Genomic DNA, 15,316 nt, shown 5'->3' with positions numbered 1-15,316 from the left:
GATAAACCATTAGAAAACTGTTTTTAAAAAATGACCACTTCACCTGTTATGTATGATACTAAACTTTATTTATTTTGCTTTATTCAGTAAACATGATTAGGAAGCCTTTTTCTTTTTACCTGTCTAAATATACACTTTCACAAAGCCATTCTGACAGTCTGGAAGAACATATAATTTGCTTTTTGAAGCATCCAGAGACAAAGACATCACTACTGGCCATGTGAGACTGTAATCGGGAAGATCCCTGCTGTCTGCTGGGACTGTGCTTCAAAATCTGATCAATAATGAGAAGTGACATGTGCCAAGTGTATTATATCAGGGTTTCTACTGAGCTTATTTATAATGTAACTGTCTGCTTCAATAAGGACTCAGTCCAGGAAGCTGAAATGCATGACTTCATGGCAAGGCAGACTGAATGTACTTTTGCTATACAAGTGCTTGAACTATACACTAATATGGAATGATTTGCTGTAATCATAGGGATTTGTCTGGTAGGTTAATGGAAAATCCCCATTTAAACCCACATATTTATATTTCACAGCTTTCTGTTAAGTATTAATATTATTACATTTAAAAATATAGTGTGACTTTTGAATGGCTTATGGCATATGTATGACAGGAAATATATAAACTGCACAGCAGAACCAAGTGATAAATACAGTAGGAGATCCCCAATAAAGAGCATTTACAAGTTGTGTAGATGCTTATGCTGTGTAGATGATGTCGTGGATACAGTGTAGGTACATCCTGACTCACCCACACTCAATCAGTCTCTCAGCCTCTTCTGGTGGGGGGCTCTCTTCTGCCTTTTTCCAGCCAATCAGATACCTGCTGGGCGGAGCCTGACGGGCATAAGCACGTGCATCTGAACTAGAGCCAGGCAGCATGGCACCCTGGGAGACGATGTAGACTTTGGAGGACTCCAGGGAGGTGCTGATCTTGGAGCTGCGTGCAGCGGGGCTGCCTGAGTGGTGGGACCCACTGTCCAGACCAGAGAGTACACAGCAGATCAGGAACAGGAAACTGCAATGGCAACACAACCTTTCCAGATACTGATTAGGTAGTGTCAACTAAACTAAACAGAGTGAGATCTTTAATGACTGGGATAAACTGTGACCACCCAAATCGTAGAAGGTGACAATATATGTGTTTGTCACAATGTATTTATCTATTTGGTTCCTTCAAAGTTATTGTTTAAAAAAAATTGTGTTAAGCCCTTATATAATGGTCACACAGGTTATAACTACAAAAAAAGAACTTATTTATAATGCAACTTGTTTTTAAACCCCTCCTCATGATCTGAATGTATGTAAAACAAAAATTATTGGTCATATACTGTACATTTTACTCACACAAGACATGCACAGAGTATATTTGTCTGTGTACCTTTATTAATTTAAGTGGTGCCAGATTAATTCTTCTCTACAGGTGCTTAAAATCCTAGTACCAGCCCTGTAGAAAAGGCAAAGATTTGGGCCGCACACTATTGACATTGAGAACCAAGGTGTGGTCTAAAGCCCTTCAACAGCGAGGAGGGGGGGAAAAAAAAAAAAAAAAAAAAGTCAAAAGGAGCTGACACATCATGCATGTGACTCAGACTGGAAAAAGGTCCCCCCCCCCCCCCCAGGGGCACGTGAGTCAGTTTGCCAAGGTTCACCTTGGTGAAGAACAGCATGCTAACAGTACTGATGTCACAATAAGCATAGCTGTCACCCATGGCTGAGGCTATCGCCTCTCTCCCCCCCCCCGAGCTGGAGGATCCTGTCTCATTCTAACAACTACTTGACTATGGAGTGACAAGACGGTATGTGCGCACCCTTCCATAATAACCCTACAGATTATTGGATGGGGAGTATATTACTAAGAATTTGTATCCAGCAGAACTAAGATCATATGATGGAATTTAGACAATGCATAATCTACATTCTCAGGTGCACCTAGCTTGACAAGTGAGAGTGCTCAAGGGGAACACAGAGGTCAAGGCCCCATGAACACATGATGAAGAGATATACACGTGCCAACGCAACAGGCCAACTGAACCCATCTTACCCAATGGGATCCTGCACCCACAGGGGGCTCCGTACTACAATTTCTACCTCCAGCTTTGAAAAACAACAAACACACTACAGTAATGGCTGAGGGTGGGGAGCAAGAAAGACTTCTTACAATAATATAATTTTGTTTCAACACATTCTGTGTCAGAAAATAAACTACTAAATATGGATTTTTTGTTTTTAATATAACATATATTCATGATACATAATATCAAATAAACTTAAATCTAAGGGGGGCCTATATTTAAGGCCCACAATTGCTAAGGCCAATCCTGCCAACAGGACTACACAATGTAGGAGCTGGAGGGATTTGCCAAAGAGGCTAAATGATGGTAGTTGAGCACCCTGTTGGGAGTGTAAATCTGGTTCTATTAGCTCTGCAGGCACAGACCAATTATAGTGCTCTGTCTATTTACAGGCTTTTTGGATGCATTTACATTTATTCATTTAACTGATACTTTTCTCCACAGCTGCTTACAATGCTCCATTTACTTATAATGATTTAACCATGTACACATGGGTAATTTTCTACTGAAGTAATTTAGGTAAGTACCTTTCTCAAAGATACTACAGCAGGAGATGGGATTCACATATGTGACCTTTGAGTCTAGATGCAGCAGCTTTAATCCCTGGACCACATATCAGCCTCAGCTATGGCTGCTTTTTCCTTGAGATGTAGTACTAAACGTGACTGCCTCTACAGATCTAACAGAGTATACACATGCAAAATAATTTATGGCTTTATTTTTACATGTACCTGGAGTGGGAAGAGATCTCACTCAAGTCCCCAATGCTTCCCTCAGTGACACGGTTTCCACCAATAGTTGGCACATAACCCTGCACCAGGTACAGCTTAGCCTGCTCCTCCTCTGTTCCCCCATCCTCAGATGCTCCAGCGGTCCATTGGAGCAGCTGCTCGCTGTGGCCTGGGAGTGTGAGACGGGCACCAGCCACGCACGGTGGAGGCGGTGCCGGTGGCATACAGGGTGCAGTGTCAATGCCGCTGTCAGTTGACGCGCCCTTGATATAAGTAAGGCCCAACAGCTCGGGGTCCATTAAGTCCCCCGAGCCGAAGTGCTTGTCGTCACTGTTGCTGGAGGCACTGCTGGACAGTGTGTTGCTGCTGGAGTGGCTTGAACAGTGGCTGGGGCAGCCCTTATCGCCGGTCTAGGGACAAATAATGACAACACATGTTCAGTGGCCACCCCTAGGACCCCATAAAGTTTTTTGTTTTTTTACTTAAGTTTTTTATTCTCAAGACTGTAGACTTGTAAACAATTCATTCAAATCATATTATATACTAGAGATTTTTAAAGCCACTAACTCTTGGGTTGAGATCAAAATTGCTTTCTGTTATTGGTGTTCTAGTACAAAATTGAGTGGCATTATAATCATTTATAAGACAATTATACAACATAGATGACCACCTAATGTGTGTGTGTGTGTGTGTGTGTGTGTGTGTGTGTGTGTGTGTACGTGTACCTGCCTGAACTGAATGTGGCATTTGATACTCTTTGCTCACTGTTAAAGTCTCACCCATTCATCTCCTACAGCTGGCCAGATTTGACCAGACATATAAAACATGTCAATTCATGATAACTAAACTACAAAGTGGAGGGACCACCCCACACAACGTAACGTCACACAAACTCATTCAAGCTGAAAAGTCAGCCTCCCATTCGAATTGTAATTAAGAGAATGGTATATTTAGAGCAGACATGCTTTTCCAGTACCATCCAGCTATTTTAGAACATGTAATTTTTAACACTTGAAACAAGAATACCCAGCATATCTAAGAACTTGGCAATTCCAAATGGCTTTATAAAAAGTGAATGAGCTGCTACTTTAAAACTTTAATGTACTACTGCAGAGCAAGATGAATACAGCACAGCAACAGAAGATTAATACATCACCAGACTATTACATTTGGCAGTATATTTAATAGCTGTAGCATTCTTGAATGAGAAATTATTGTAAAAAAAGGAAAAAAAAAAAAATCTTTTGGTCATTCTAAAGGCAAATTGAGCCCCCGGGGTGAAAATTAGGACCACTCTAAAGCTGCGAAAATTAAGCTAGACAGTTACTGCCTTTCCATATTAGCTACACACTAAGAAAGGGTGAAATAATGGCTTTAAAATTAATTTCAGAATGAAACGAGACAAAGCAGGGCACTGCAAGTCAGTCTGTAGAACCACACACTAACAACTTTAATCATCTGACCTGTCTGGGACCAGTATATAGAGAGGAGAGAATAATTGTTGCCTTTGGAGATTGTCAAAGTGAGAACTGAATGTCTGATGCTCCCCTCATATACACTGGATCTGACTGTCAAGTCAGAGGTCATTTATATAGAATTAGTAGATGGACCACGAAGTCTCTCTAATAGTAGTGCAAAATTTTGTTTACTGTTATGAGCTGTATGAAATTGATAAGGACTTGACTTCTGGGATCAGTAGGTACTTAACCTGACATTTTAAACTAGAATTATGCAGTGTATAAGAAAATCTGGAACATTATGCAGGGAAGAAAAATTTCTATGTTTCCAGCTGTTTTTAAACATGTTCACCTGGGAAAAAGAAAAAAAAAGCCATTCTGGCAAAACATACAAGCTGCTGGTTAACATAACCACATAAAATAGATGAATGAACAAATGAACAAAAAACTTCATCAATCCCAAAGGGCAAGCACACTTGGTCGCAGCAGCATAACACACATACAATGAACATACATCCAGTGAAAATGACAACATATAATGAAAGAAATAAGTACGTAGAAAAATAAACAGACAAATTAGAAAAGACTGGAAGAAAGTACAACAGTACAGAGTAAACTCATTACAGATGAACAGATACGTACAAAAAAAGATGTCCATGAGCAGAAAGTTTCAATATACATAGCAAACAACATTAATTTTGAAAATATTCATGCTGCAGGCTCAGTCCTATCAGAATCAGTAGTACAGCTAGAGGACTCACACGAGATGGCTTGTTAGGAGATTCCTTCCCCATCTCCTTCTGCAGGCCTCGCTCCTTGAAGGCATTCAGGATTTTGGTGGCAGGGAGGTGCCACTTGGTCTCTGGAAGGACAGACAGAAACCAGCAATGAGAGACACAGTGAGCTGGCCTGCAGAGAGGCTCTGATGCCTGCTAGCAACAGAGTGGACAAGAACACTCATTTACAAACACCACCAGTGTCAGATGCAGTGAGCAGAGCAACATCTAACCATATCAGAAATAAGCAAATTTGGATAGTCCACTTCTGGGACATTGGCACATTTGCATTTACTCAAATAGCTGGCACTTTTCTCCGAAGCAACTTACAATATTAACGTAATTACAATGATTTATTCATTTATACAGTTTGGTAATTTGTAGCGGCGCAATTCAGGGTAAGTATCTTCTCAAGGCCACGACAGAAATGGGTAAGATTCAAACTTTCAAATCCAAAGGCGGCTACTTTGCTGTTGCCCCTGTCAATGGTACTTTAGGAAACTTTCGAAATATTGGATTTTTTTTCTTTGTGCTATATATGTGGATGTAGTTATAACATGTTACTGTTTCTGTTTTTATGTTGCTGTAACTGGGTATTGCTGCCAACTGCCACCATATTGTTGCCATATGCATAAAAAGAAAATCATTTTAATTTTGAAATGTGTGGTTTTGTGATTATGTTAAAGATCGTGTGTTGATAAAACTCTTGGAATTTATCGTTTTCCAGACATTTCAGGGTTCTTTGGAGTCTCAATGATGAGACATTATAAACCTTAAAAACGGTTTATTTCTGTTCTTCAGATTTTTACAGAGCGTTACTTGTTATGGGGGGGTGTGTTGGCGTGGCGGGTTTGGCCGGTGTCTGCTGTGTGGCGCGTCTGGGGTTTGAGCCCTGCTTGGGGTGCCTTGCGGCGGACTGGTGTCCTATCCTTGGTGCGTCCCTTCGGCCTTGTGCCCTGGGTTGCTGGGTCGGCTCCGCTCGCCGCGACCCCGCTCAGTACAAGCGATTGTTGATATTGATTGGTTGGTTACTTGTTACTGATACAAGCATTATCAAAGGACATGTTGCTGCACTGATGTTAATGTGCCTGTGTGTCTTGTGCGCTTTCCCCCCAGGCATATATCTGTTCTCTCTTTTAACAGAAGCTGAAATTACTCAGAGTGTCCCAAATCAAAAGTTAGCTAGTCTGTGTGTGGAAATTCAGACACAGAGGTGGTTTGCACTCAAGAACTTTCCATAATGTGCAGCGCATAGTCATATGAAAATACAAAAAACAAACAAATAGAATGAAACACACAACAGTAAAATGAGTGTAAAAAAATAAATAATAAAGCAAAATAAAAAAGTGAGTATACTCCAAACTCAGTTTTGCTGTTACTGAACTGTAAAGAATCAGTTTTCATACATTCACTAATCAAATTAACCACACATTGGTTTTAGGAGGTAAGCTTGTGTCAGGACTCACCAGCTGAGCGAGTCCTTTCAAGCGTGGGTTCTCTCTCTCTTAAGGTCTCTCGGTCCATGTGGCCCCCCAGGCTGTCACCTGAGCCATCGTGGAGCCCTGGAGACTGGCAACTGCAGGCAGTGCAGAGACGTTAGCATCCTCTCTGGGAATTGGCTGCTCCCTCAGACACCGCTACATTTCAATACCTGCCCCATGGGTGTACTCTAGGCTGAGCACGGAAGAGTAAAGCACATTCTAAAATATAGCAGTATTCAAGAAGTAACCAGAAGTGTGCAAGTTCAAGTCAAGAGATAATCTAAATTCCATGGTTTAACTTGAAATGCCTATGAAAATAACACGTTCAGTAAGTTGGAAAGTGTTTGTAACTAAAGTCTTATCTAGATGTGGTGACATTCCAATAAACCCAATACAGGCATCCCTTGATTTACAAACGCTCTTTATCTGAAATTTTCGTATAATGGCTTCTGCTTCCGACACCCAACTGTCAATTTATGGAATGAAAAATTTGTAAAACCAAATTTATCCAGAGTCTACCCAGAATAACATTTTAAAAGTTTTGCATGGTATGAATGAAGCAGAAGGGCAGTAACACACTGTATCTGGTGGTATGTTTGTTGCCGTCTACCGGATATAAGAAAAAACAACTTGCTTCCGAAATGTACTGTATAGAAAACATACACCTTTAATTACCTTATTAAATATTTGATAACCACAAAGTGATGCACATGTCACATCCAGATTTTTGTCTGTTGCTGTCAGGAATGTGAGTGTTGCTTTGAGAGAGGCATTTGAGAAGTGTATGAAATTCCACACGAGTGTCTGCTTGCCATATTGTGTATTATTTACATTTATTCATTTAGCTGATGCTCTTCTCCAAAGTGATTTACAACCTTAAACCACCTAGAGCAATTTATGCATTCATGCAAGTGGGTAATTTTATTGGAGCAATTTAGATAAAGTACCTTGCTCAAGGTATTAAACCGTTAGGTTAGATTTTTACTGGCAATGTTCAACTCCAAAGCCAGCAGTTCTAACCACTACACTTGCAGCTGCCTTTTAATTGTGGAGGTTATATACACAGCTGGTGAGTATTTCTGTGAGGTGGACAAGAAACATCAGCTGCCTATTAATGAAATTATTGGGGAGACAGCAGAGCGATTAGCATGAAAAGATTAGCAGATTTTTTTTTTTTTTAATATATATGCACATTTTAACAACAATGCAGTTTTAGAAAGATGTTCACAATAAATGATCTCTGCTTTGTTTGCCACTTATCCTGAAGAGAATTAATCAACTCCTTATGAAGCGAAACCACAGTCAGTGAGATGCATAACTCTGCTGTAATCATACTCATTAATGACCTCATTAAGCATTAATCATGAAGCGTTGATAGTTACTGTAGCAGCAGTGGGAGAGTTGTCTCTCTCCCAGAATGCAGTGCTGTTTCTGTGTCAGTGTGTATATACACATATACACACACAGACACTTGAACGGACAACTGTTTTGTGGCGTTATGAGAGAGTTGCTGGCCCCAGTGTTGTTCTGAGGGCTGCTTTATAACCAGGTTGCAGGGTGATACTTTTTTTTTTTTAAATTATATCGACATTTTGTAGTGTTTTAGTGATATTAGGGAAATAAGGTTTCAGGTTTCAGATAGACTGGAAACACATTTTTTTCGCAATTAAATAATTGAAAATAAGCACTTGATACCCAAAAATTTGATATGTAGAGTTTTCTGAAAAAGATTAGTTTAATGAATTGAGGGATACCTGTACTGACAAAGTCTGCCAGAAGCTACTACGGAAAGCTCAGACTCAAAGTGGTGTATGGCTAGTGTACCTGTGAGTAAAGTATTTAAGATACACTGAAGGGGGAATTACAGGAAAAGTGCATACAAACATTTCCTTAAAAAAATATTAGGCATGCTACATTTCATTAAAATGAGGCCAAGTCGTTTGTTCATAACAGCATCCGCACGTTTTATGTTCATTAACACTTAAGCTGCAAGTTTACACTTATCTGACGCTTTTCTCCAAAGTGACTTGCAATGTTAAGCTATTTACATTTTTTTACCCATTTATAAAGCTGGGTAATTTTACTGCAGCAATTTAGGGTAAGTACTTTGCTCAAGGGTGCTACAGCCAGAGGTAGGGATCAAACCTGCAACCTTTGGATCCAAAGGCAGTAGCTGTAAAAACTACGCTACTAGCTGTCCCTACTTAAGTGAACCAAATCAAGACATTTTTGCGATATCTTCTTATTTTACTTAATTATACTGAACAGACTATAATGAATCACTTATGAATTAACACATTCAGACATAACAGGACTTGGTAATCAAGTGTTAAAGGATTCTTGGAGCAAAGAAAGGTACAATGTTATGGCTAAGCCATTCTACAAGGCACGAGCGCATATGGGAAGATATAATCTCTAACATCTCCCTGTAATTCAGACACAAGTGCCATTATTTATAAATTAAGATGGGAACTATTCTAAATTCTTTTCAAGGTTACCTTGGAAACATCATTTATAAACATAGCTTTCACTAAAGGCTAGGAACTGAGAATTTTTAAGGCAACAGTATGCAAGCTGGTGCCTAATCTCTGGGTGGTCTTTCGTGTGGTTATAATTCTGTGTGTCCGGTGTACGACAAGAACTTGAGAAGGGGACCAAGGAATAAGTCTTGCATCACACTAAGCCACTCTGTCTCGCTACCATGGATACTGAAAGCTAACTAGGAAATTCTACAAGAATTCAAGAGTTGATTTACCACATCAGGGGACCATGCCAGGACATGGCTGCGGACATTCATCTGCACAAATGAAACAGCAATGCCATTTTCACAGCAGGAAGTACCTCTCGTATCCGCTCTGCTGCGCCCAAGTGGCGCTGCCGCAGGGTCCAGGATCACTAGATGAAGACTGGTTGCTGGGAGAGCTCCGGTAGTGCCTACTGGGGTCTACCTTACTGCATGATTGGATCTGTGGGTTCTCTGGGTCCTGAACTGTCCTACAAGATCAAGGCATAGTCATTAACACTCAGTGGCCATGGACATATCTCACTATTCATTTGTATGACTAAACTAAATCCCAGTCTCTTATTAATACATTTATTTATTTAGCTGTCACTTTTCTCCGAAGGAGCTTACAATGAGCTTAAAGCAACTTACCCATTTACACAGCTGGGTAATTTTTACTGGAGCAATTTCACGGTCAGTGCCTGGCTCAAGGGTACAACAGCAGAAGGTGGGATTCAAACCAGGACCATTCAGATCCAAAAGCAACAACTCTAACCCCTATACTACCAGCTCTAAAGCTGCGGTTACATGACCAAAACCGTCCTCAGTCTTTTGTTTTTACAGACCCAGAATTTCCTTTCTGGAAAGTCTATAAATGTTCCTGTCAGAAATGTTCATAAGGTAACTTCACAATACAGAAATCTGAACATGTTGTTTTACTTTCATATGCTTTACTTTTTGTCTAACCAAGGAATGAGACCTTTTCCACACCCACAGTAACCTAGAGACCTCAGCCACCTGGGCCATGTGCTTTCAATCCCATAATGTAAATGTATACACGCACTGCAAATCCACAAGCATTTAACCACACACTAACTTTTAATGCCTTCATTGCAATTATTTAGTTCTTAATAAAAGCATTGACAAAGTAGCTTGAAATTTTAGCCATTAAAAAGTGGGATGTTTTCTTGAGCTATTAAATCTGAATAACCGTTAATAAGAACGCAAGACCACCGTGTCTGAGCCCATTGCCAAAAACGAATCTGGCAATTCATAAACTCTGACTCCTGTTGAGTGATGAAACATCAGTCTTCTTTTACCAAAGCACAGGAAGTGATCTGGCACAAGATGCATGTTGGGCATCACCTGGTTTGACACCCACATCTCTAGTAGATGATGAGTTACCGCCAAACAGTAGACAACGTTAAACTCAAAAGGCTGTTCTTAAATGTTGCATAGCTGACTCTTTTATCCAAGGCAGCAATGTTCAACAACACAAATATTTATCTATTTATACGTGACATTCTTATTCAACAATTCAGGGTAAGTACCATTTTCAAGGACACTATGGCAGGAAAAGATTTAAACGTTCAGACTAAAATTATTAATTTAGTTGATGCTTTTCTCCTTACTGAGTTTCAGTGTTATGTACATTGATTTACCCATTTACCTAGCAGGGCAATTATTTATTTATTTATTTATTTAAAATGGAGCAATTCAGGGCAGGTACCTTGTTCAGAGATACTGCAACAGTAGGTGGAATTCAAACCTGTAACTTTCAGACTCCCTTTTTGGGTTCTCTCCAAAATAGTCCCTACTGCAAGTTATCATCAGTAATTATAGTGATGATTAATGACACAACCTGTTTTTTGCTGTGACGTAAAAGATAATACAGAGAATAACCTAGAGCCAAATGATCCAAGTTCTTTCAAACAAATGGGAGATTCCAGTACTTGCACGAAGATTATCATTTATACCTAAACATTCTAGTAAATTCTTGTTTAATATATGTATTTAAAACAAGACATAACTTTTTCATAAAATGTAAAACATAAATGATTTATACACATATGTGCTCAGATTATATACTATATATGACCATCATCTATACTGTCTACACTATCTATTTGAAGGACCAAGGTTCAAATCCCACCACCTTCTGTAGTACCTCAGAGCAAACAACCTACCCTCATATAGCCTGGGTAAAAATGATCCAGATGTATAAATGAGTAAACAACTGTAAACACCTTGGAATACAACCCTAATACTAAGTCACTCCTGAGAGAAATGGAGGGTACAGTAAATAACAAAACATTCGATCAGTTACCCATAAATAATCACCAAGACTTTTCTTACCCCACAATGTTGATGAAAGACTGTCTGATTATAGGTGGGCTGAGTCTTTCAATCATTTCTCAGAAATTAACGGGAAATTCGAGAATAACACCTGACAGGCAGGCTATAAAGGGTGGAGGAGTAGAACCAGGGCAGAGCTATGGCTGCATGTGGTATAGTGGTTATAGCCACCACCTCTGGAACTGGAAGTCACAGGTTTGAAATCCATCTCCTCCTGTAGTATTCTTGATCAAAGTACTTACCCAGAATTACTCCTGTAAAAAATGACCCAACTGTATAAATGGGTAAAGTCATTGAAAGTAGCTTATAACATCATAAGTTGCTTTGGAGAAAAGAATCAGCTAAATGAAATAATGTACACAAAAATGGGGTTCAAAGCCTCTCAAGAGGACTGACTCAGGTTACCAGGTTAGAAATTAAGGGATGGAGGCAATGAGATCATTTCCCACAGAGGTGGAAAGCGTACACATACCCGGCACAACACCAACATTTGAGTAGATCCACTGGCTCGTGTGACTGATGCTTAGGAACACATCCAATTAACATTCTGGGCTGCGAACAACACTGTAGGAATCACAGGGGAGTTGTGACACGTTCCACATTACCTCCCGCTTACAGCAACACACACTGAATATATGTATGATCTCTGCCTCCCTTTCATGACATATGTATGTCCTACATTACAAGTAATCAGACACAGAAATATATCAGCAGATGTTATATGCCCCCCCACAACTATATAGCTGCAAAGGTTTCCACAGGAATCCCTCCTAACTGGATTCACCTGTGTAAATTTTCACTGTGCTCGTAGAACTACAACCAGCTGCTGCACAAAGCTTCATGAGAAACATAAGGAACCAAATTCAGTGATTCAGACAGTAGATCAGATCACTGGTCAAACTCGATTTGGTAAAATGTTTTGCTCAAACATTACCACAACAAAACAGGCCACCTTAAAAGTTTGCGATCAGGGGATACTGGGTTTACAATATTTGATTACACACTGAGCATATTTATATGTGTTGTTGCTACTATTGGACTAAAAGCTGATTATAGAATATACCCACACACACACACACACACACACACACACACACACACACACACACACACACACACACACATTGACTGAAACTGCTTGTCTCAAGCAGGGTTGCAGCAAGCCGGAGCCTAACCCATCTTGAAATGGGCCAAATATCCATTATTGGAAGTAATAACCACATAAAAAGATCCATATTTGTTGTGTAAAAGCATATCACCTGAAAAAAATGGTAAAAGTAAAGTTTCAAAATGCATTCTTTGGTTTACAGAAATAGAGATGCTCAGAGGAGAGGGGAAAAAGGGAAAAAAAAAAAATCAAACTGGCTTTCATATCAGAAGGATTTTTTTTATGAAGGAACAGATTTATTTCAGAGAGAAAAATCAGTTGGGGGAGGGGCTGCAGAAAAAAGAGAAAGAGGAGATGTGGTGGGCAAGGGTGGTCTTGGCCTACAAAGGTCATCTCCCTCTCTGTCTGCCCATCTCCCCCCCTGCAGTGTGGGATTCTGTAGCATAGCACTGGGTCAGTACACAGCAGCTTGACAGCAAGAGACTCACTAACACATTTAGCTGGCAAGAGCATTGCTCCCTTTGCTCCCCCAGTCGGCTGCACTATGTGCAACTTTCCTGAAGTCACTTGTAGCAGCTGCCTTTGAGGATGAAGGTTAACTCTTAGGATGCACACGTATTTATATGTCCCCCTCTGTCCACGCATCCAAAGTTAATTCAGATCACTTCTCATTAAATTCATGCCATTGTAAGATAAAACTGACATCTTTATCTTTTTTAAACACCGTGATCTTCATGAGGCTTTTTCACTGATTCTCACTAGGAATCTCTCTGATGAACTTCTTGTTATAATTTATTTATATATCAACATAACCGGTGTAACGTTTTGTTCAAATAGGATAGATTTTAGGAGTATGGTTCAGAGCCCTGTGGGAACATGACTGATGCAATGGTGTCAGTGAGCGGCTGTCCCAGTTGCCCATTATAGCCTTCAGGCTGCTAGTTCACAGAAGTGAAGGATGCACATTGTTCTAGTTTGCTATTATGATTGACCCCATAAGACCTGTATGTTTTACTATTTCTGTATGCAAGTGAAGGCATTATATTGTGTTATAAGGCATTGGAGGCATGCGCATACACACACACTGACAGAAACGTATATTGATAGGAGGTGCAGTACCTGGACCCGTCCTGCAGTTTCCTGTCAAAGGAGGTGCTGCGTGGGATGGCCTGCTGGAGGAGAGGCTGGCATTGCAGGCGATCGGGCACCTGAGTTGGGGAGCCACGTGACAAGGCCTGGCCACCAGCAGGAGGCATGCGGTGCCAGGTGGTGTTCCTGCGGAAGGGGGTCTTGTATTCGCAGGGGGTGCCCTCACTGTCCAGCTTGTACTCCACCATGGGGATTCTATAGAGCTCTGAGCAGCCTCTGACGGACCAAAAAAAAAAAAAAAAAGAGAACAAAAAAAAAGAACAGAGTTAAGGGCATTGAAGGACAACAAACAAGGCCAACAAGTGTGTTTACACTTTTAAATGAACAAGATGAACAGGGCAGTAGATTGCACAGTGGTCAGATCTCCTGCCTCTGGACTCAGAGGATATAAGTGTAAATTTCACCTCCTGCTGTAATAGCTTTAATCAAGAAACTTATCCTGTATGTGGATAAACGCTAAATGGAACAGGGAGGAGAAAAAAAAAAAATCTCTAAGTAGCTTAACAGTGTAAGTTGCTTTTGAGAAAAGCATCAACTTATAACATCAATTGTGCTGCTAGTAAACATGGGTCTTAAAAGTAGGTTGAGTGCCTTAATTACTTTGAATTGCTGTACAACTAGAGATTACATGGGAAGAACAAATGCTACAGTGGACATCTCATAGTGTTTCTCCATTTCTGACAAAAGATGGCAAACTAGGCAAACTAAAAACAAATTATTTCCTAAACAAAAATACGGTCATTTAGTCATGTTGCTTTTCATGATGCACATGCCTATGCCTATCAAAAGCATATGACCTTCTTATGTCATGTGATGTTTCTAGGAAAAAATTCAAAGATTCAAATAGATACTATACATCATTGAAAGTCTAAGATTAATAATTATTATGACCCTGTGATGATGTTGCTGTTAAAAGAGTGGAACTACAGTGCATGCTTTAGGGTGAGTTTCTGTGACAAAGAACTCAAGATGCACTTCTCCGAAAAGAAGATGTGATGCATTTCATCACTCTGGGTATGAGTTTTCATAAGATTTGATAATTGTTAACAAAGTCATAGCATTACTCCAGTGGTCTGATCTTTGAGGAGGACTTTCACAGCTGCTGATGTCTTTACTATCTCTGAAGATTGAAGAGGACCACTAGGTAACCAGGGTTTAATGATACCACTTGAGCAAAACTGAAGCAAAGCTTGGCTGGGCATGCTGCACACCATGCCAGTTAATCTTGTAAAGTTCTTAATACATCTCCAGTACAAGCTGCCTAGCTTAAATTATACTAAAGAACATTTTCTTAGAATGATGTTGTTACATGGCCTGCCATTCCCTCATCAATATGGATGCTATAAATGAAGGAATATAAGAACGACAGAGTTTATATCACTTTAGCCCATACCAAATTAAAGATTTAAACAGCAAAGTTCAAAATTCAAGACTATTCAAAAGATCTTGAACAAAAAGCTTGACTTGTTCCCCTCCGATCTATGCAGCTCTGGTCAAAGTTGACAAGTGTCTTTCAACATTCTTTCACTATGAAAGTTCTGTTCTGTTGTGACCCAGTTCCGCCCTGTTGTTAAGCAAATAAAAAAACTAGGCTTTTAAAAAAGGAACATCAGTGCAGCAGCAATTACTTTTCATGCTGCTCCACAATTTATAAATAACGTGGGCTCATTAGTTAC

At 39.9% G+C, this 15,316-nt stretch overlaps 1 protein-coding gene across 2 annotated transcripts in view; it reads right to left on the bottom strand.

The window, feature by feature from the left end:
* The window catches only part of LOC108933729 (signal-induced proliferation-associated 1-like protein 2), a 110,229-nt gene that overhangs the window by 18,095 nt on the left and 76,818 nt on the right, over window positions 1–15,316 (bottom strand). For both annotated transcript variants that reach the window (XM_018750973.2, XM_018750974.2), the window contains exons 10-15: window positions 13,611–13,856; window positions 9,367–9,519; window positions 6,511–6,620; window positions 5,030–5,130; window positions 2,812–3,221; window positions 757–981 (exon numbers count right to left, since the gene is read on the bottom strand). In XM_018750973.2, coding sequence (XP_018606489.2) covers window positions 757–981; window positions 2,812–3,221; window positions 5,030–5,130; window positions 6,511–6,620; window positions 9,367–9,519; window positions 13,611–13,856 — 1,245 coding nt within the window. The remainder of the gene's footprint in view (window positions 1–756; window positions 982–2,811; window positions 3,222–5,029; window positions 5,131–6,510; window positions 6,621–9,366; window positions 9,520–13,610; window positions 13,857–15,316) is intronic.

This window comes from Scleropages formosus, chromosome 16 (genome assembly GCF_900964775.1).
Source record: "Scleropages formosus chromosome 16, fSclFor1.1, whole genome shotgun sequence".
NCBI lineage: Eukaryota > Metazoa > Chordata > Actinopteri > Osteoglossiformes > Osteoglossidae > Scleropages > Scleropages formosus.
Note: the sequence above shows the minus strand (reverse complement) of the source record. Positions and strands in the feature narration are given on the sequence as shown.